This window comes from Coptis chinensis, chromosome 3 (assembly GCF_015680905.1).
Source record: "Coptis chinensis isolate HL-2020 chromosome 3, ASM1568090v1, whole genome shotgun sequence".
Taxonomy (NCBI): domain Eukaryota; kingdom Viridiplantae; phylum Streptophyta; class Magnoliopsida; order Ranunculales; family Ranunculaceae; genus Coptis; species Coptis chinensis.
In genome coordinates, this window is record NC_141458.1 from 61,676,835 (window position 1) to 61,699,055 (window position 22,221).

The 22,221-nt window shown below is 35.1% G+C and overlaps 2 protein-coding genes across 2 annotated transcripts; both read left to right on the forward strand.

Moving 5' to 3' along the window:
* Positions 1-332: 332 nt before the first annotated feature.
* Positions 333-3,376, forward strand: LOC147510298 (aspartate-glutamate racemase family). Its single transcript, XM_086602308.1, has 2 exons — positions 333-1,674; positions 2,884-3,376. The coding sequence occupies exons 1-2, from the start codon at positions 952-954 to the stop codon at positions 3,157-3,159; spliced, it is 999 nt and encodes a 332-aa protein (XP_086458434.1). The 5' UTR covers positions 333-951; the 3' UTR covers positions 3,160-3,376.
* Positions 3,377-7,330: 3,954 nt separating this feature from the next.
* On the forward strand, positions 7,331-9,750 carry LOC147510299 (uncharacterized). Its single transcript, XM_086598080.1, has 5 exons — positions 7,331-7,379; positions 8,017-8,450; positions 9,079-9,330; positions 9,416-9,583; positions 9,688-9,750. Exons 2-5 carry the CDS (start codon positions 8,019-8,021, stop codon positions 9,748-9,750), a joined length of 915 nt encoding a protein of 304 aa, XP_086454206.1. The 5' UTR covers positions 7,331-7,379; positions 8,017-8,018.
* Positions 9,751-22,221: the final 12,471 nt, after the last annotated feature.

Here is a 22,221-nt window from a genome sequence, read left to right on the forward strand (position 1 = left end):
TAAAATAACACATCAAAATCAGTAGCAGCAGTGTACTCCTATCGTCCAATTACTGAGAAGAGAATTAGAAGATAAGAATAATGTAACAGACAAGGACAGATGGGGTACAATTACTAACAGTGTATGCCGATGGGGTCCAATTTCCCATCTCAACTCCCATCCTAGTCGTTTCAAACTCTTCTGTCTTAATCAGACAAGGACTGATTTATTATTTATTATGCAGGCAAAGTCAGGTAAGAAATATTTGTCTCTTTTCGGTTTTCTTTATTAATTTATTTTTAACATGGTACTAGTGTTATTGGCTTATAGATAAAACAATCTGCTTAGGTAAGATGGTAGATGCAGAAGAAACAAATTGGTGGGAAAAGAAAAGTGTGGTAGAAACACTAGAGTGTAGATTCCTACTCTATGATTGGAAGATCTTTTAAATGCTGAGTGAATATAAAAGCCTTTGGGATTTGGCATTCCTTCTCTATGATTGGAAGATCATTTTATAACTGATGTTGGTGGTTGGTTGTCTGATTCCAACTTCCAAGTATCTGCAGTTGCTGTATTTGAGTTGTATTAGTAAAGAGAATAACCAGGAAATTATATACTGGTTTTAGCATAATAGAAGTTTGGAGAGCCTGTTCCAATACTAGTTTTTTGGCTAAGATTTACTCTTCTAGAGATAGATGTTGGGTTTAGTCTAGAAAACACATTACAGGAAACTAGTTCGAAAATCGAAATCTTGCTTTTGGTTCGATAACCATACTTCATGGTTTTTAGAGTTGGAAGTGTTGAGATATAGGAAACATATGATGTGGAGTTTTTCTTGTTGGTAGCAGGCTTTGTTCGTATGAGAACTGAAATATAGAGGCACTCATAGAGATTTACTGACTCTGCGGCTGTGTTGGGGATTCTTAGGTTTATTAAATTGGAGAGTTTTAGATATGGATTCTTTAGATAAGTATGTTTGAAGCAAGTACAAGAATGTCTTTACAAACTTTGATTTGCCCATCTCAATTTCTAGGTTGCACAACTAAGTATACAGTAGCTTATGAAGTCAGTCTAAAACCAACATTTTCGATACAGCTATCTTCACATCTCAGGCAAACCAATACTGGAAGTGGTGATTCTCCTGTTTATAAGAAATGTCGTATTTCATGTTCAGCTTTGCGTAACAGTCAGAAAACTAGTCTCCTCGGGGGTGCTAATACCATTGGTATCATTGGAGGTGTATCCGCAGTTTCAACTTTGAATTTCTTGGAGAAGCTTTTGAGATGGACTTCAAATGGAGAAGAAACTCTTCCTTTTGTTGTCTGCAGTGATCCACTGTTAAGTGAGAAACTTTTGTTCCATGAAAGGAGTTCATTTTCTATTCTCAATACAAAACAATCTCATACCCAATTGGATCCTACTCCAATTTTGGAAAATTTGAGGAGGAAGGTGACTTTTCTTGAGGAAGCAGGTGCTCGTTGCATTGTTATGCCCTGTAATATCTCACATGTCTGGCATGACGAGATCTCCAAGGGGTGCTCTTTGCCTTTCCTTCATGTGGGTGAGTGTGTTGCCAAAGAGCTCAAAGAAGCAAATTTGAAAACACTTGAGGCTGGGGGCAGCCTGAGTATTGGGGTGCTTGCTGGGCATGTAACTCTAAAAGCTGGATTTTATCAAGAAAAACTCCAAAATGAGGTAGCTTAGATTATAAATTTTGTCCGCCTGTAGTTACAGTTCGTCTTGGTGGGAAAACTTTATGTTTTGAAACTGCTTTGAGTACTTGGCATCATCATTTAGCTGTAGCATTTAGACTTTAGACATTTAAAGAGCTCTAACTCAAAGTTAGGACTTCTATTACCTACATATTACACATATATTGAATTTAGTAATGAATAGATAGATCTGTTTCTTTCTGATGAAATCTTGTTGTCTTTCTTGTATACTTAAGGATTATCCTTTTTTGTTTCTGAAAGACTCCAAACTCTCCGTTCACTCGAAGCTCTTGTTAGGTTTTCTGCTTTAATGGGTCTGTTGTTGCAATTGGATCCTTTTATCAAGCGACTGTGTCTTTATCCTCTTTATAATCCCTGCACCATATTCATTATGTACCTCAAGAAGTGCTACAATCTGCCTTCTCATCCTCATAGCATTAGAGTTGAATTAGCTGTACACAGATTTGAGTTCTGAGCAATGTATGTGAAATTCTTAATTTATGGAGACCAAGGGCATTTGTAGAGAGTTCTAGTTTCAGAAATTATGGTAAGTAATTACTAATTGATGCATGGAAAGGTGTTTTGGCCATAAGTTCGTTACGTCTTAGTAAAAGAGTTGAATGCATTTGAAATAGATATATGTTGGCAACCAAAGGTAAAGGGAATCAACTGGGGAACTGATAAATACTCTTTAATGTTTTATTACCTTTGTCATGCTTCGCTAAAGCTTAGCTTCTGTAAATAATGCATAAGATATATCTCAGGCTGAAGAGTACTATATCACAATACAGCAAACAACATTAGAACAGAGTTTAACAGGGAAATGGCTTAGAACAGAGTAATGCAAGAGGTGCATGTCAAGCTGAAGACACTCTGCATTATTTAAGGCTCTCTTTCACTATAATATTTGGTTTCAGCACTGTCCTGTTGGGGTTTGACAACAAGACTTCTGACAAGCATACTAGCATAGGCATGCAGCATGCTTAAATATTTGTTTGTTAGTTGCTTAATAGATGAAGTCTACATAATTGTTAATTGATCTTTCAGTTCCTCAAAGCTTTTGCATCTAACAATGTTGAGTAATTTAATTCATTTTCCATTAATAGTATGGCGTTGTTTTTAACACTTCAAAATTAGAACAAAATTATTATCTCAGTCATACTCGTCAGTTCTCTAACCTAATAGTGTACAGGGATTTGAGGTTGTGTTGCCGGACAAAGCAACAATGGAGCACACAGTAATACCTGCAATGGAAGCTTTGAATAGAGAGGACATAAAAGGTGCTAAAAATCTCTTCAGAATTGCGCTTCAAGTTCTTCTGGTGAGGGATGTCGAGACTGTAATACTTGCTTCTGATGATATGCTTGATCTTTTTCCCCGAAACGATCTTCTTCCAAAGAGATGTATTGATCCAATGGATGCGTTGGCAAGATCAACTATAAATTGGGGAAAATCTTGTGAAAGCTAAGGACCTTACTCAAAACTCCAATGGTGCTGTGAGTTTTGGTTTTCGATAAAATGCAAATATGCAATCAATGTCGCCATAATTTATTTATAATATTAGATTATTGAAGTAGGAATTGTGTCTGTTAATTATTTTTTGTATATAAATCTAGGATCTCATTGACAGAAACATTACCAATAATTTAGCCTAAATAATACTCATAAATTGCTTTTCCACGTAAGAGAACTCTTATACATTACCGTATTGTCACCAGCGAAAAGCATTACTAACTTCTTAACTAGAATGTACTTTGTTTTTCACACTGAACCTGTCATATGTTGGGGACTTGATTGGGAAAATTTAATATGATAATATGACATACCTTGTCTTAAAGCTCCTTTGCTGAGCAGTTTAAGTAAAACATTGGTTCATTTGGAGTTTTAAAATTTGACATACTACACTGGAAGAGCTTGTCTTTTGGTGATATCATCAAAGCATAACTGGTTGCAGAGGATATAACAGGTTCCTTCTAACTAACAAAACCTGGTACCAGACGTAGTCTAAGAATGTAGCACAATACAGGTTGTCATTCCCAGAGAATGTTGAAGAATATATTCCTACAATTCCTATTGTTCAAGCTCCAAAAACTCCGCTTCCTCAGAATATGCGCACAGTCCTTCCTTATTGACATCAATCATGCATCAGGTCCCCCTTAACAGTTTTTTTAAGAGTATGACCGCTACATTACTTTTAGAATGAGAGTTGAGAGAAAGGCATCAAACTGTGCACTTAATGACCTGATCGATCGACTTTAGGCAGTCAATATGGCAACTTTTCTTATTCATGGTACCTTCAATTCTAGAAATCTGAGGACAATACGAGGAATATGTCTTCATGTCCGTCCGTGCTGCATTCTCTATTAGTAGGGGTACAGTTTTGCTGTCCCGAAAGGAAGCTGTCCAGCTATCCAATCAATCACCTTCAAGTATTTTAGGACTCCCATGTCCCACACAAATAATTTGCTAATTAAATCGAAGCCCTTCCCCTGCATCCAAAAATCATACGAGATTCTAGTTGTTACCGAGAAAAAGGAAACTACGTAAAGTTACTTGTTCTTCAATGTAACGAATTGAAAGAATCATCATCTTCAATTCCTAGGACGAATCAAAGTAGAGAGCGAATTTGTGACAGGCTTGTCTACAAACATTAACTTTCATTGGTGTAATCAATTTTTGGGTAGAAAAACAAATTTTTCGGGGGGCACTATATTTTTTTGACAGCAAACAGTTGCCTGTCTACAAATTTGTTCTGATCAAAGTATCCAACTAGTTGAACTAAAATGTTTATTATATATATGATTCTATAACATGTTGAGAATAGGCTGGCAAATCCGTTCTAGAGAGATGAAAGTGTGGAGTTTCACATAGTAGTATTTGTTGATGATGACTTCGTGAGTTTAAATTTGAGTCGAAATTGTAGATTAAATTAATCAATTGCTTAGTTGGTAACAAATGTAACATAATTGCTTGGAATGATTTGAGTTTCTTGATTAACCAAAACTGAACTCCTATTGAGTAGTCACTTGTCGGTCCACCGTCCCAATCTATATCTATATCTTAAGGGTGCTGTATTGGGCGCCACTCAAATTACATCGGGCAGCCTCCAGCCCAAGTCCAAACAACAAAGCCCAATACCCCCCAAATTGAAACCGGAAAAACCTATCTTTACCGGCCATCTCTTTCAAAAACCCTTCAAACCCTAACAAAAAACTCCAAATTCGAACTTCAATTAGGTGTGCAAACCTTCGAAAGTGTGCCGATTGAATTACCACAAATCTCCAACAATTCGAGTTTCTCACCGTTAAAAAACCCCAAATTGAAAGTTGAAAGTTGTCATTGAAAACTAGATTCGATTCGTTCGTTGGGTAGACACATACAGGATCGGTTTTCAATCTAACCAAATTAGATCGGTTTTCAATCTAATCGAATCTAATCGAAAATTGGGTAGACACATATTGAAAATTGGGTAGACGAATTGGCTGTCAATGGAGTATTGAATTTCCGAGAAAGCATCTACAACACTGCCGATTGTCGTCGCTTGTTTTGACTTGGTTCCCTAATTCTCCAGCTGCCATTGTTAGCCCTCTGAGGTAGCCTTTTTGAATTTTGATCACAATATTTTAGTGATTTTGAATTTCCTGAGCATCTACAACAGACTCGAAATCATGTTTGTTTTTGTGTTTTGTGTGTTTCTTTTTTAGATTAGTATGTTTGGAACTATCAAAAAATCTTGAGTTCTTAGTCTGTTAAGTTCTTGGTATATATCTTGAGTTGTTCATGTTCATGTTCATGTTCTTAGTTGAAAATGCACTTGTGAGTATGTATTGCGAGTTGTGGGTGTGTATGCAAGTTGCGAGTTGCGAGTATGTATGCAAGTTGTGGGTGTGTTTGGGATTCGGTGAGAGTTTTTAATGGTATTGCGATGCCTGAAAGATTGAGTTCAGATACTCTGTTTCTTTCTTGATTTTGAAAGATTGAATTTGTTTTATGGTTTGGCTTAATTCAAGTGTCACTTGGTAAAGTGGCCAATATACCTCCTACTTGGTGTTTACATAAGGCGGCTTATAGTTTTGATCAGGATAGAAGATCAAGCTACTAGCTAGGTGTCTCAAGAAGAGAGTTAGAAATACACCTCCTACTTGAAGTTAACGGGGGGATCATCTCATTTTCGGTTCTATCCCCTGAGATAGAGAATGACAGTATGGTAGGTCGAAGAATCACAGTATAATTGGTTTGCTCATATGTTACTCGGATGAGTTAGTAAAGCATATTTTATGATACGAGCAAAGAGCCTATTGACTAATTGTTCTCTTTATAATCTGTAATGGACTTAGGAATATAAAGTAGAGAACCCTCTCTTGGTTAGATCACTCACGGTTCACCCAAGTGTATTGATCCATTTCATCATTGGTTAGATTTAAGGTCGCTTTCATGTTTTGAAATATTCAATACAGGTCGAGTCGTTGAAGGTTATTGTAGCAACAATTCAAAAGGTGATGACCTCAGGTCGTTCACATCACCTTAATGTTTGAGTGTTATGCACAGTTTGAGTTTTGGTGTGGTCCTTGATGCTAGCTATAGAAAACATTAGGTAGTAGTGTAGCACCCTTAGTTTTATCTCTCTTTCTATTAAATCATTGACTATTTCACTTTCGTTGCTATGTTTGTGTTGTTGTGTTTCACTCAGTTCTGCCTATTCACTTTCATTTTGCTGAGTAGTTTTTAACCTGCATGATTTGTGTAGGTGCTTTCTCTTTTGAGGTTTTACATTCTTCGCTATACTTTCTTTATATCACTTTCTTGTCCCACTTCATTTACAAGATTTTATAATTGTTTGCATGATTGTTGTGCGTAATAATAACGAAAACAGTCAACTATCAAGTTATTTACTTTTCAACAGATAATGTAAATCTCTGACTTGTCTAAAATTCTAACTACTCAATATAAAAAAAGAACCATGGCTGTGAATCAGAAACAGTGGGAGAAGTTGAGGTAGCAGGTTTATCAATCCAGAGGGTATTCTCAACTCGTTTGATAATAGGACTCTTTAGAATATGATGCTCCAGTGCTTCAAATAGAATATATATATATTTTTTTTTTGCAAGCCATTGTGGTAGGGTAATCATATAGTTATGAGTGTTTATTTTGGTACATGTAACTTTGTTTTTTTGTTTTTTTGATAAATGTCATGTTGCAAACAGTAATAAGGACATGTAGAACGCACGGTGGGGGATGATTTGCTTTCTCTACACCTGTATCATTTGCTTTCTCTACACTTATTTATTTATTCGTTTTTCTTGGTTTGTTATTTTTATGGTTTTTGTGTTCTCACAAGTTTTCATTGCTTTCTGTTTCATTGATTCCTTGTTAATTACTTCCTGTTTCATTGATTCCTTGTTTATCACCGGAAATTGGCCAAAATTTCAAGTTTTGAAGATATCAACATTTTCCCTTTAAACTTCCCTTTGTACTTGGATCTCGCATTTAGAGTAGAAAAAGCTTGATTAACTTTAGTTGTTAGTCTTTTGTCACGATACTTTCTCGTTGTCCCCGCGACTCTAACTTTTATTCGATATTGTTATTGAAACTATTCTTTTATTATTATTACCCTCTGCGGGTTATAAATTCTCTGGCACACACCACACTCACCGAGTGTGTTGGACTTTCTCAAAGACTTTCACAAAGGTACTTTAGATATCAGATTATGTGCTTTTCGATACCACAACTACTATCTATACTTAGTATCTGGAGAAAAATATGCAATGTTCCTTTTAGTTTATAGTGAATATCTTACTATAAGAAGGGGTGAGTTCTCACTTCTCTCCATGTCTACGGACCATATCTAAATGACGTGGTCTACATCTAGCTTAAGATTTAGAATCTAGATTCAAAAACTTTTATATCTACTAGTACCAGGTACCAGTTTATGTAAAGTTTAGGATCATGAAAAGAACGCTGGATAGATTCAAAAACTTTTAGTTCTACTAGTACCAGGCACTAAGAAATTGTATTGTGGGTTGAATATTTTATAGGGTGTTATGTACATATGGTTTTTGGAAGGATGTCATTATTGATTTCCAGGTTATGACAGGTTTAAGTATACGAAATGTTGACTAAACAAAGGAAACTCTGCCTAAAATTCGATAGAATTTGGATAGTGTAACGTCTCATTCTATTTCTTCATATATACTTGGAGTTATCATAGCAAGCTTATAAGTATATTAGTTTTACGACTGGGATGATCTCTTTTTTCTAGTAGTTTTCTTTGTACATTGTTTATTTAAATATGGTTTACTAATACTTGTTTTATTTTTCTTTGTAGCGATGGGTCCTCGATCAAAGAATGTGAAGAATGTAGCGAAAACTACATTCAAGGGTGTTAAGAAATTGTTTGGTGGCGGTTCCTCTAGCGGTGACACAGTTGGAAGAAAAAGACATAGAGCAGATGGCTTAACGGCATCAGCGCGTAAAGGGGACCATTTGGAAAAAGAGGTTCCTGAGGTTGATTCGTTTAGTGAAGATAGTGTAGATAGTGATACTAATGTAAATATGGACAAAGGGAAGAGTATAGTAGAAGAGGAGAGTGAGGAGAGTGAGGAGGAGGATAAGCAGGATGATGATGTTGAAGAATATGTGGTAGAAGACGTACCACCAGTGGAAGAAGCACCTCCGGTATTGGATTTCATAAGAAAATCCAATGATGATTTGGAGTTTCAAAGAGGTGTGTATGGGGAGGCCCGTATAAGTCGAGTTGTTGTATGACTATGAGGTGCATGTATGTCGCCATGATGTTTGGGAGAGAAGGGGTAGTATTTTGTTTTTCTTGTGTACTTTGATTTTCTTTTACAAAATCTTTTGTTTCGTTCATATATATCTAATAATCGTGCTCGGTTGTTTCAGGAGGATCGGAGGGCGTTGAAGTGTGTTTCACACTTAGCAAAGTTATCCCAATGGAATTTCAAAATGAATGTGAAAGGTCTCCCAGAGATTTGCCGTGCGCAGCCAGAAGGATCGGGTTGTTTGATCTCGTGGAAGGTTATCACGAGCATATGGATCCACCATTGATCTCTGCGTTTGTGGAGAGATGGCATCCGGAGACCAACACCTTCCATATGCCAGTTGGGGAGATGACTGTGACTTTGGACGATGTTGTCCAAATCTGTAGAGTCACAGTTAGAGGAAGAGCGGTGCAAGGGGATAGTGAGCTGAACTTACAACAATCGATAAATCTCTTACATCTTGGTATGGGGCTCCCTATTGATTTGATTAGGGCGGAGATGGAAGCTAGCAGGTTCACTTCAAAAGTAAGGCTAGAATTCATCCGGAAGCATTTTGCGAACAAGGTTCATGATAGCCCTATATGTGACGCTTTTGAATGTGGTAGAGAAGGCCTCGAAGTTTCCGGATGTTCAACGGACCGTTTAGAGCTTTTATTCTGTTTTTCTTTGGATGTGCCGTTTTTACTGACAAGTCTGGGACTGGAGTGCCTATATGTTATCTGAGGCCGTTGTTGAAATTCAGTGAGATAGAAGAGTATGCATGGGGTGCAGCAATTTTGGCGTTTTTATATAGAGGTCTCGGGGCTGCCACATGTGCGAAGGTGAAAGGGGTTACAGACTATATGACTCTTCTACAGGTAAAACTTGAGTATTTTAGAGTTTATTTTTTTTAATGTTAATTTTATTACTCTATCAATATGTTAACTATTTATGTATATCTAGGCATGGATCTATGAGTATTTTCCGGTATTCATGACAGTCCCAAACTTCAACTATATCTCGTCTCAGCCGCGTGCTCATAGACACATCCCAGTCGCTCCACACTATTACGACACAACGTATGCATTGCAGTTTTATCGAGCGATAATTGATGATTTGAATGAGTTCAATGTAAGTATTAAATTCAATGATAATTTGGTATTTAAGTTTGTTTATATTTATTTTTTAGTAATTGATCATTAGAGTTGTTAATGACACATTTGATTTTGTTTCAGGTTGTTTGGCATCCCTACAAAAATATCGAGATACAAACCCGATCGATGACATTGCATTTTTGAGGGATTGCTATGTTTTTCAACATTGTCGAGCTTTTTACGTCGCAAAGGTGGTGCGTCGGTTAGGGTCACGTGCAACTTATACCTAAAGATCCTCCAATACCAAATTGGAGAACAAGAACCGCGGGCGGACGCTGGTATGGGGTGAAATTTGGACCAATATTGGGCCACTTTTTATCGAGTCGTGGCGCGAATCACGTGATCCAACTCTGCAACCGAGGACCTATTTCGCCTTATCCATGGGAGTGTCATCAAAACTACATGACTTGGTATCGCGAGGAATTATCATGTAGTTTTGGTGAACCCCGAGCTTCTTCCTATTCATCCCTCCCCGAGACACCGCCTAACCGTTCACCGATTGTAAGTATTGTGATTTTTAATTGAGTTTTCTCTAACCGTGATTTTTGCATTCGATTGGTAACTTATCTTGATTTTCCTTTTTTTCGTAAGCGGCGTCATCGATGAAACCAGTCGTTTGCTAGAGAGAGGTCGCAATTGGCTGGGAATGATATGCCGAGGAAGCAAGGTCCTCCTTCGAACAGGCGTACAACTTGACTAGGTGCAAGTACATTGGTGGGCGCTATAGTTGATTTGTTTCAGTTTAGGTTTTGTAACTTTGTAATTTAGTTTGATGGATGTAATTTGTTTCAGTTTAGGGTTTGTAATTTTGTTAACTTCGAATGAATTGATGGATATGATGTTTGCATGAATGTTGGATGTTTGAATGGATGAATAATGTTTAATGTTTGAATGGAATTTAATGAATATGAATGGATGAATTTGATGAATGAGAGTGTTTGATATCTGATGTTTGAATGGAAAAGTGGAATTTGATAAATATGAATGGATGAATTTGATGAATGAGAGTGTTTGATATTTGATGTTTGAATGGAAAAGTGGAATTTGATGAATATGAAAGTGTTGTAAAAACAAAATGAATTTTGAAATTTTTTTTTTCCAAACAACCCAGCCGCATCGTTTGGCATAAAGGCCAAACGACCTCAGCAGATCGTTTTTCCTTTATACCAAACGACCACGGCAAATCGTTCTCTTTTAATCTCAAACGACCCACCCACATCGTTTGGTCTAAAGGCCAAACGACATGGACACATCGTTTGGTCTAAAGGCCAAACGACATGACCACATCGTTTGGTCTAAAGGCCAAACGACTTGTTCATGTCGTTTTTCTTTAATCCCAAACGATGTGGCTGGGTCATTTGGGATTAAAGCCAAACGACTTGACCGTGTAGTTTCGGTCATTATTGACAACATACGAATATTATTTCAAATCACTCGATTGCCGTCCGAATCAACTAGTCGATCACTCGATTGCCATCCGAATCAACTTAGTCGATCATTCGATTTCAAAATCACTCGATTGACGTCCGAATCAACTTAGTCGATCGCTCTATTTCCAAATCACTCGATTGCCGTCCGAATCAACTTAATCGATCACTCGATTTCCAAATCAAATCAAATAAAAGCCCTAACATTATTTCCAAATAACATAAAAATAAAATCAAATTACACTTGTTCCAAATTACATCAAAATATCAAATTACATCAATATATCACTTAGTCGATCGCTCGATTTCAAAATCACTCGATTGCCGTCCGAATCAACTTAGTCGATTACTCGATTTCCAAATCAAATCAAATAAAAGCCCTAACATTGATAACATAAAAATCAAATCAAATTACACTTGTTCCAAATTACACCAAAATATCATATTGACAACATACAAACAACTTAGTCGATAACATGTACTGTTGGGTCTTCAACGAGCTCCTTTTCCCATATTAAATTGGGAATGTTCAATGTCATAAATTGCAATTGCCTTGCTGTCAAGGCCAAATTCCAACTGTTAGCAATATCATATCGAGCTCTAAGCCATTGGCGCATTACTGGAGGAACCGGACAATCTTCAACAAGTTCAACATTGACAAAATGATTTCCACCAACATGTAATACCTACCCAACACTTGAGTCACTCTCTCAGGATTTGCTTGGGTTCTCAGCGGCATGAGAAGGAAGCACTGACGAGCTCCTAAATGCATAAGGACAATATTAAATCTTGAAGCAAATAAGTATCCAGCAAAAGGCATGTTCATCCCCTTATTTAAGGGTGCGTAACCTTCTTCATGTAGGATTTCCTTCATCGAATAAAAACCTCACTTTGATTGTACAAAGTACAATAAAGGGAGAGGTTGTCGATAAGCTCTTCGCATAACTCCCTTCTCATCATGGCCATTCTTCTTGACTTCTTCCTAATGCAATGCAGAAAGCTCTATAACCGCAGCTTGCCATCGCCAACGGGTCATGGACTCTAACAATGTATTTATGCATTTCTTCAGGAATATCCAACCTGTAATCCTTAGGACCCCTCGTCTTTCCAAAGTCTAAGCCATCTCTCACATTTCGTGGTGTGACTGTTTTTGGAGAAGGCTTATTTCGTGGTGTGGTTGTTTTTGGTGTTTTGGGAGAAGGTTTATTTCTTGGTGTGGTTGTTTTTGGTGTTTTTGGAGAAAGCTTATTTGTTGGTGTGGTGTGGATGTTTTGGGTTGGTAGTTTTGGAGAAGACTTCTTTCTTGGTGTAGTGTGGGTGTTTTGGGTGGGCATAGTGTTTGGTTGTGACGAGACCCACTCTTCATGGTCATGTTGAAAATGTTCAAAATGAGATGGATCTCGCTTTGAAGAGTTATCATCTCCAGTTTGAAGCTTTCTACTGCAGCTACCTTTCGGCCGACCTTTGGTTTTTGCTTCCTCACAAGGCGGTACTAGCCATGTACTTTCTGGTACGGCAATCTCCATAAGCTTCATAATCATAACCCTCTGCTCTTCTTCAGAAACCATTGCAAACCTATTCATGAACAAGTCCATCGAATGTGCAACATCGGGACCAACACCCACTGACATATTGGGAGAAGCAGACAATGTTTTCCAAAAGGGGTCGATAGCAGTCAAAGGGATGGACCGCTCTTGCTCTTCAAACTCAATTAATTCATGAGCACATGGCGTCCATGGCTCGTGACGCAAAATAACACCAACACCTTATCTCTCCATCTTTAACACGCTTTACGCGGGTATCTATTTCTTCAAATAACAAGTCTAAACACTTGCATGAGACAAGGCCTCTGAGTTCACGAAACAAAGGAATCCGGTGGTGGTGCTGAGTTACAATCATACTTCTCTCGAAGGTAGCTCTAATCTTGGACATCTGGATCTCTAGAATCGGGTGGATTAAGCTAAACATACTCAAAAAATCATGACAGTTTGCATTTCCTAGTACACGCTTCACCTGAGCATGAGACCATTCAACTCTATTGGTCGTTGTACTCCCAAAGTGAATGTGTTGGTCAGTCCAACAACATACGAATCGATCCCTGTGAGGAAACCAAGTCTCTCGCAAATAACAAACAAAATTGGAGTAATCAACCCTGTAATATTTTTCCAAAGCATCCCATCTACGCTGGAAAATAACCTCTGTCTTCGATTTGACTACAATGTTCCACGAGAACTGGGCCTTCTCTACAAGTTCTGTAGTTGGAAAAATATCGTAACATTTTGAAAGGATGCACGTAGCGATATGCCATCTACATAGATGCTTGTGTGCGTTAGGGAAAACTCTGTCAGCGGCACTCATCAGGGCTAAGTCCCTGTCAGACACGATCACAGATGGGCTTATGTCACCAAGCAAGCTACTAAAATAATGCAGGGCCCACTCATAGTCGCCTGTTATTTCAGACTGAAGCAGCACCTGACACACGGTGAAAGATTTCCACGTTGAAGTCACCCCAACAAACTGTACAAAAGGCCACCAATATTTGTTTAGGTTTTATTCCACACTTACTCATCTCTGACAAATACTCGAACTCTGGAACGGTTAGTCGAGTAGCAAATGCATGTCCTTCAAGGGTCTTCGCCAATGGATGGTTGTGAACACCATTAAGAATGACAATTTTCCAACTATCGACAGTGCCGCGTTGGAAAACACCTTTTAACTTAAATGGACATCCCGATTTCTTGGTTCCCGACCTTCTCTTATTAGCCCTCTCTTCGCCTTCCTTCTTGTGTGACCGATACACACCCGAGCACTCGCAAGCCAAATTCAATCTTGCTACTCGGTTTCCTTTGGCACACTCCGACTTTTCAATGACCACAACAACATTAACTTGTCTTCCTCTAGCGGTTGCCCAACCGATTGCCTCGCTACGTGTATGAAAGACCTAAACACATAAAAAACAACTATTATTAATATACTAATAAAATTATATTTAGAAAATTTAAAAAAAAAAATGAAATCAATGCCTACTCAATCATACCTCTTCCGTAGTAAAAATTTCTGTTGTATCACTTAAAATCGGTTGACAATCCACATCATTCGAGTTTGCAGAGGATCGGTTCCCGGATCGCGGCAAAGAATTCTACATATAGAAGAATAAAACAAGAGTCTCAAACAATTTGCATTTAGTTTCAAAGTCACAAAAAAAAACTTTTAATTAAATTTAGTCCAAACGACCCAGCCATGTAGTTTCATAGAGGGTCCAAACGACCCGGCCATGTAGTTCTATAGTGTCCCCAAACGACCTGGAGAAGTCGTTCTATAGTTTTACCAAACGACCCAGCCATGTAGTCCTATAGTGTAATCAAACGACCCGGACATGTCGTTCTGTAGTGTTCTCAAACTACACCGCCATGTCGTTCTGTAGTGTTCTCAAACTACACGACCATGTCATTTGATAGTGTTCCCAAACGACCCAGCCATGTCGTTTGGGCTCAGGTTTTGCATTCATTCATTTTGTATCCATTCATTCATTCATTCAATCAATCAAGTGTTTTGTATTCATTTTAATCAAGTGTTACCTCATTATTTAGGTTTGAACTTTGTCGTCGACGATTTCTCGGCATTTCATTTGCTCGACTTGTCGCATCTTCAAATTCTTCACCTTGACCTTCAACATTTTGTTCCACTTCTTCACTTTCAACATATCTTCTATTTTCTCCTTCTCTAATTTGTTGTTCTTCTCTAATTTGTTGTTGTACCTCAAACATTACCTCAAATACTTCTTCTTCATCTTCATGTTCCATTTAGAGAAACTTGAGTATGTAGAGAAACTTGAGTATTCTATGTAAACCCTAAACTCTAAACTGAGTGAATGAGTATTCTATATATATTTGAAATTTTGATATATTTCGAATAATTGAGTGAAATATATTTGTAAACCCCCCAAACTAGTTTATTATTTACAATTGAATAAAAAAAATGGAAAATAACAAGTTTAGATATAAAACAAATTATTATTTTAGATTTGGATAATTGAGTGAAATATGTTTGAAATTAAATTTTTTTTTTATGTCGGCATTAAATTTGTAAACCCTAAACCCTAAACCCAAACCCCAAACCCCCAAACTAGTTTATGATTCAAAATTTGAAAAAGAAAATAAAATATAATAAGTTTATAAATAAAACAAATTATTATTTTGAATAATTAAGTAAAATATGTTAGCACGAAATTTGTAAACAACTCTAAACCCTAAACCCTAAATCTCAACCTAGTTTATGATTCACAATTTTAAAAATAAAATAAAAAATAACAAGTTTAGATATAAAACAAATTATTATTTCAAATAATTAAGTGAAATATGTTGGTACGCAATTTCTAAACCCTGAACTCTGAACTCCAAACCCCAAACTACTTTATGATTCACAATTGAAAAAATAATAATAATAACGAGTTTAGATATAAAACAAATTATTATTTTAGATTTTATAGCATGTTTGATTATATGTAGCATGTTTGATTGCATGTTTTAACTTGATTATAAAGATACTATGTCACGAAATTTCTAAACCCTGAACTCTGAACTCCAAACCCCAAACTAGTTTATGATTAACAATTGAAAAAATAATAATAATAACAAGTTTAGATATAAAACAAATTATTATTTTAGATTTTAGCATGTTTGATTACATGTAGCATGTTTGATTACATGGTTTAACTTGGTTATAAAGATACTATGTCATAACAGATAAAGAGTGCAGAGTGCATGTAGTTTTATTGATGTAATTGTGTTGTTTCTAACCCAATTTTTTAAATCGGATTTCAATTTTTCTAATTCAATTGAAATCGCTTTGAGTGCGTTTGGAATCGCTTTGAGTAAGCGTGTCCACGCCGTTTGAGTGTACACACTCAACACGTGACCAAGTCGCTTTGAGTGTATACTCAAACTACATGTCCAAGTCGTTTGAGTGTTACTCACACTAACACACAAACTACGCGGCCATATATCGTTTCACGCCATATCGTTTGAGTGTACACTCAAACTACGCGGCCATGTCGCTTTGAGTGTACACTCAAACTACGCGCCATGTCGTTTGATTGTATACTCAAACTACATGGACCGCCGTTTGAGTGTTACTCACACTAACACTCAAACTACGCTGCCATGTCGTTTGAGTGTACACTCAAACTACGCCGTCATGTAGTTTGAGTGTACACTCAATGACATGGCCATGTAGTTTGAGTGTACACTCAAACCATATGGCCGCCAGAAGTTTTAGTGTTAGTGTGAGTAACACTCAAACGACGTGTCCATGTAGTTTGAGTATACACTCAAACGACTTGGTCATGTAGTTTGAGTGTACACTCAAACGATATGGTCATGTAGTTTGAGTGCACACTCAAACGACAAGGCCGTGTAGTTTGAGTGTAAACTCAAACGACATGGCCGCATAGTTTCAGTGTTAGTGTGAGTAACACTCAAACGACTTGTCCATATCGTTTGAGTATACACTCAAACGACTTGGCCATGTAGTTTGAGTGTAACTCAAACTCAAACTAACACTCAAACGACTTGTCCAAGTCGTTTGAGTGTAAACAGAAACGACCCGGAGGGTTCGTTTTGGTGATACCGGTTGAATTGGTTGCTGGGCTTGGGCTTTGATGGCAAACTTGTAATATGGCAAATTTGTAAAATTTCTTTTTTTTAGGGCTTGCCCAATCCAATTTGATGAGTGCCCAATGGAATCACCATATCTTAATATTAAAGCTCTCACAAGAGGTATTTTTCGAGTTCTATTAAAATTCCATGTCATCTCCTATTAAAACGGGAATTTCTCTCCTATTTGGAAAATGAGAATTTTTTTTTATTATTATAATTATAACACTTCTAATTAAAGCGAGAATCATTCTCCTATTAAAAGGGGAATTCCTCTCCTATTGAAAAGAGAAAATCTAGCATATCTAATTAAAACGGGAATTATTCTCCTATTAAAACAAGATCTCTCTCCCAATTGAAAAAACGGGTTTTTAAAATTTAATTAAAACTTCATTTAAAACAATTTGTTAGAAAATTAAAACGGGTTAGCGACTAAAACAGTAGTCCTAATTTTCTAAAAAAAATCTAAATGTTTTCAAAAGAGCCGGTGCGTATGCACGGGCCTACAAGCTAGTCTTAATATTAAAGCTCCTCCAGGGATATTTTTTGAGCTCTATTAAAATTCCACGTCATCTCCTATTAAAACGAGAATTTCTCTCCTATTTGAAAAACGAGAATTTCTCTTCTATTATAACGAGAATTCTTCTTCTATTAAAACAAATTCTAACATTTTTAATTAAAGCAGGAATCATTCTCCTATTAAAATGAGAACTAGTTTTCGAACCCGTCCTACGAACGGGTGTCGTTATATTAAATTATTCTAAAAAATATTAGCAATTATACATAGCTATGAGAGATATATGATAATTATATTAATCACTTATTCAAATTTCTTGCACTACTCTCAATAAAAAGAAAACACCAACCCTTGATAAAACTTATTGACTTCTTTTAGCTGTTAGGTTTAACAATTGAAGTTTTATGAGAATGCTCAATGTGGCGAAGATTATATTGAAACTACTTGAATAGTAAGACACTCTCAATCATAATAAAAGAATTATTATAAACACTATTTAAAATGCAAAACTATACTTGTTGAGACATTATATTCCCTCTACAAATAATACAATTATGTTTCGAGGTTAGTTTAATGCATTTGCATCAAGTTTCCGATTTTCTATTAATTATTCATTGAGGTTAGTTCAATGTAGTTATTGCATCTAGTTTTCGATTTCCCATTAATTATTCTTTGAGGTTAGTTCAATGCAGTTGCATCAAGATTTCGATTTCCCGTTAATTATTCTTTGATGTTAATTCATTGCAGTTGCATCAAGTTTATGATTTCTCGTTAGTTATTCATTAAGGTTAATTTAGTGCAGTTGCATCCAATTTTTGATGTTTCTTTAATTAGTTTTTGAGATTAGTTCATTGTATTTCCATCCAGGTTCCAATTTCTCATTAATTACTCTTTCAGATTAGTTCAATACATCTGCATCCAGTTTCTGATTTCCAGTTAATTATTTTTAAAGGTTAGTTCGATGTTCAATGCATTTGCATCTAGTTTCAAATTTTTGGTTATTTATGCTTTGAAGTTAGTTCGACCAGTTACATCCGATTTCTGATTTCTAGTTAACTATTATTTGAGGTTATTTCAATGCATTTGTATCAAGTTTTTGATTTCCTATTAAATATTCCTCAATATATTGCATCCAATTTCTGATTTACCATTAGTTAATCTCTGATTTTAGTTTTATGCAATTGCATCCAGTTTCTGATTTTCTGTTAATTATTCTTTGAGGTTAGCTCAATGTAGTTGCATCCAATTTTCGATTTCTAGTTAATTATTCTTTGAGGTTAGTTCAATATCAAGTTTCTGATTTCCCGTTAATTATTTTTTGAGATTAGTTCAATGTAGTTGCATCAAATTTATGTTTTCCTGTTAATTATTCATTGAGATTAGTTCAGTGCAGTTGCATCCATTTTTCGATGTTTCGTTAATTAGTCTTTGAAATTAGTTCATTGCATTTGCATACAGTTTCTGACTTCCCGTTAATAACTCTTTGAGGTTAGTTCAATATATATGCATCAACCATAAAAAATAATAAATAAATAAATAAATAAATAAATAAATAAATAAATAAATAAAATATATATATATATATATATATATATATATATATATATATATATATATATATTCCTCATGCAAATGCTTTGAGGTTTGAGGTTACTCATATATATACATCTAGTTTTTGATTATTTATGCTTTGAGGTTAGTTCGATGCAATTACATCCAGTTTCTGATTTTTTTTTAACTATTCTTTGAGGTTATTTCAATGCATTTGCATCTAGTTTCTGATTTTCCGCCAATTATTCTATGAGGTTAGTTCAACGCAGTTGCATTCAATTTTTGATTTTCTATTAATTATTTTTTTAGATTAGTTCAATACATTTGCATCCAGTTTTCGATTTCCCGTTAATTATTATTTGAAATTTGTTTGATGTATTTGCATACCGTTTCCAATTTCCGATTAAATATTTTTCAAGGATTTGCATCCAATTTCTAATTTATCATTAGTTATTTTCTGACGTTAGTGTAATGCAGTTACATCCAGTTTCTGATTTTTAGTTAATTACTTTTTGAGTCTGGTTTATTGTATTTACATAAAGTTTCCGATTTCCTTTTAATTACTCTTTGAGCTCAGTTCAATGTATTTGAATCCACTTTCTGATTTTCTTTTAATTATCCAATGTGGTGTGTAATATCAACTTCAAATAGGACATAAAAATAAATTATGTTTGATTTAATATGTGAGATCATCAAAAATTATCTAGTTCCCGATTTTCAGTTAATTATTCTTTTAATTATACATGACTCACTATGTGGGATCTTCAAAGATTATTTACGAACGTGTGATGTTATATTAATTATTCTGAAAAATATTTGCAACTATATATGTAGAACTATTATATATGAATATTATATTGATCACTCATCCAAATTTTTTATAACGTGAAAACCCCACTATCCATTAAAAAAAAAAGAACTCGCCCTTGATCGATAAAACCCTTCAACTTCATTTTGTTGTTTAATAATAGAAGTTTGATTAAAGTTTTGTGAAATTGCCTAATAAGGCGAAGTTCATATTGAAGTTACTTGAATAGCAAGACGTTCCCAATCATACGAAAAGAGATAAGATAAACACTATTTTAAATGCAAAACTATACTTATCGAGACATTCCTACAACATATAACACAACTATGTTTTGAGGTTAGTTTAAAGCTTCTTTCAATTGGTAATCAAATTAAGGTCAACATAGATGGGGCTTCTAGAGGGAACCAGGTCCAGCTAGGTTGGGTGGATCCTTTAGAAATATTCATGGCGATTTTGTCTTACTCTTGAGCAAGGGTATCGGAATTGCAGACAACTATATAGCTGAGTGCATGGTTATATTGGAGAGTGTGGAGCTTGCCCTTTCAAAAGGATGAAGCAATCTCTGGGTGGAATCAGATTTGGCAGCAGCTGTCACAGCTTTTAACTCATGGGGCATCCCTTGGCAACTCTTATGTAGATGGAAAATTTGCACGACGAAGGTGCAAAGCTTGAATGTGTAGCACAACTTGAGAGAGGCTAACCTAGTCACAGACCAGGCGGCAAAATTTGGATCTTTCTTAACTGAGAATGAGGCTTCTGTATTAAATGGCAGACCCCCATGGCTATATGAATGGAAGGTTCTATATGGTTGCTATTTTAGAATATCTTGAACCTACATTGTATAGCATGTAGGTTCTACCACTCCTGTACAATTCTTTTATTTCGTTTTTTTTCTTAATTCAATTTACATTTACCGAGCAAAAAAAAGAGTTAGTTTAATGCATTTGCATCCAGTTTCTGATTTTCAATTCCATTATTTATTTTTTGATGTTAGTTCAATGCAGTTGCATTTAGTTTTCGATTTCCCGTTATTTATTTTTTGAGGTTAGTTCAATGCATTTGTATCAAATTTCCTATTAATTGTTCTTTGAGGTCAGTTCAATGAATTTGCATCCAATTTCCGATTTCCCGTTAATTATTCTTTGACATTATTTTAATGCATTTGCATCCAGTTTTTGATTTCTCGTTTATTATTCGATAAGGTTGCATTTGCATTTAGTTTCCGATTTTCCGTTAATTATTGTTTGAGGTTAGTTCAATGAATTTGCATCCAGTTTTCAATTTTCCGTTAATAATTTCTTGAGATTAGTTCAATGCAGTTGCATCCGGTTTCCGATTTCCCATTAATTATTATTTAAAATTAGTTCTACGCATTTGCATCTTGTTCCTAATTTATAGTTGATTTTTCTTTGATGTTAGTTCAATGCAGTTGCATCCAGTTTCTAATTTTTCATTAATTTAATCATTGAGGGTTAGTTCAATGCATTTCCAACCAGTTTTCGATTTCCCGACAATTATTTTTTTATGTTAATTCGATGTATTTGCATCAAAGTTTTGATTTCCCGTTAATTATTCTTTGAGGTTAGTTTAATGCAGTTGTATCCATAGTCCGATTTCCCATTAATTACTTTTTAAGATTAGTTTAATGTTTTCATTTGCATCAAGTTTCCAATTTTTTGTTAAATATTATTTGAGGTTAGTTGGATACATTTGCATCCAGTTTTCGGTTTCCCATTAATTGTTCTTTGAGCTTAGTTTCATATAGTATTATATATATTTTAAAATATTTGTCATTATTGGTTTGCTGTTATTTTTTTTTTTAATTTTTTTTATACATGTGAGCTTGTATTAGAATGAATGCAAAATTTTCTATTATATGTTTTGTGATGTTATTTTTTATATAATTTAATTTTCCACTGTAATTTGTTTTGGTTTGGTATATATATATTATAAAATTAGAAATTACATTATAGTGTTGAAAAAAATTCAAAAATTCAAAAATTTAATTGAAATATGTCGTAATTACTGTGGTTTTTGAAATCCTTAACGATGACTAAATGTCTAAATCCCAAAGTGGATGATGCATTAAATCTATCAAACTTTATTTGTTTAGGCCCATATAGACATATAGTGCATACAATACAACTTTATTTGTTGTCCGCTTAGTTTTGAGTGTACACTGTTATTTATTTTATGATTAGTTGACTTTTATTTTTCCTTTTTGTCCCAGTCACATGTGTGGTTAACAAATGTAGAAAGTAAATGTTCAGGCAACTCAATTTATTTTTTCCTTCGTTATTTCATTGTCTTTTTCTAAAAAAAAACTTTGTTATGTTAAACTTCACCTAAGATTAGTGTGGAAACTATTTTTCGTGGCGTAAGGGTTTTAGGAAAATTGTTTTCGGTGGAAATTATTGTTTTTAGCAATTTAGTTTTTTATCTCATATTTTTTCATAATTAGCTATAGTGTTTAGAAAAAGTTGGAGAATCTATGAAAATCTAGATGGGATTGTTTACTTCTTTATATCATATTTTTTTTACTAATTAGTAATAGAGTTTAGAAAAAACTGGAGTCTAGTGCTCCAATTGTCTGATTTTTCATATTAGTCTCCTACTTTTAGTAATTAGTCAAAGAGTTTTATAACTATTGGAGACTCT

Coding starts and splice junctions, on each gene's coding strand:
- LOC147510299 (XM_086598080.1), top strand. CDS start 8,019: ATGGGTCCTCGATCAAAGAATGTGAAGAATGTAGCGAAAACTACATTC. Junction 8,451..9,078: donor CCCGTATAAGTCGAGTTGTT/GTATGACTATGA, acceptor TGAATGTGGTAG/AGAAGGCCTCGAAGTTTCCG. Junction 9,331..9,415: donor ACTATATGACTCTTCTACAG/GTAAAACTTGAG, acceptor ATGTATATCTAG/GCATGGATCTATGAGTATTT.
- LOC147510298 (XM_086602308.1), top strand. CDS start 952: ATGTTTGAAGCAAGTACAAGAATGTCTTTACAAACTTTGATTTGCCCA. Junction 1,675..2,883: donor AAGAAAAACTCCAAAATGAG/GTAGCTTAGATT, acceptor AATAGTGTACAG/GGATTTGAGGTTGTGTTGCC.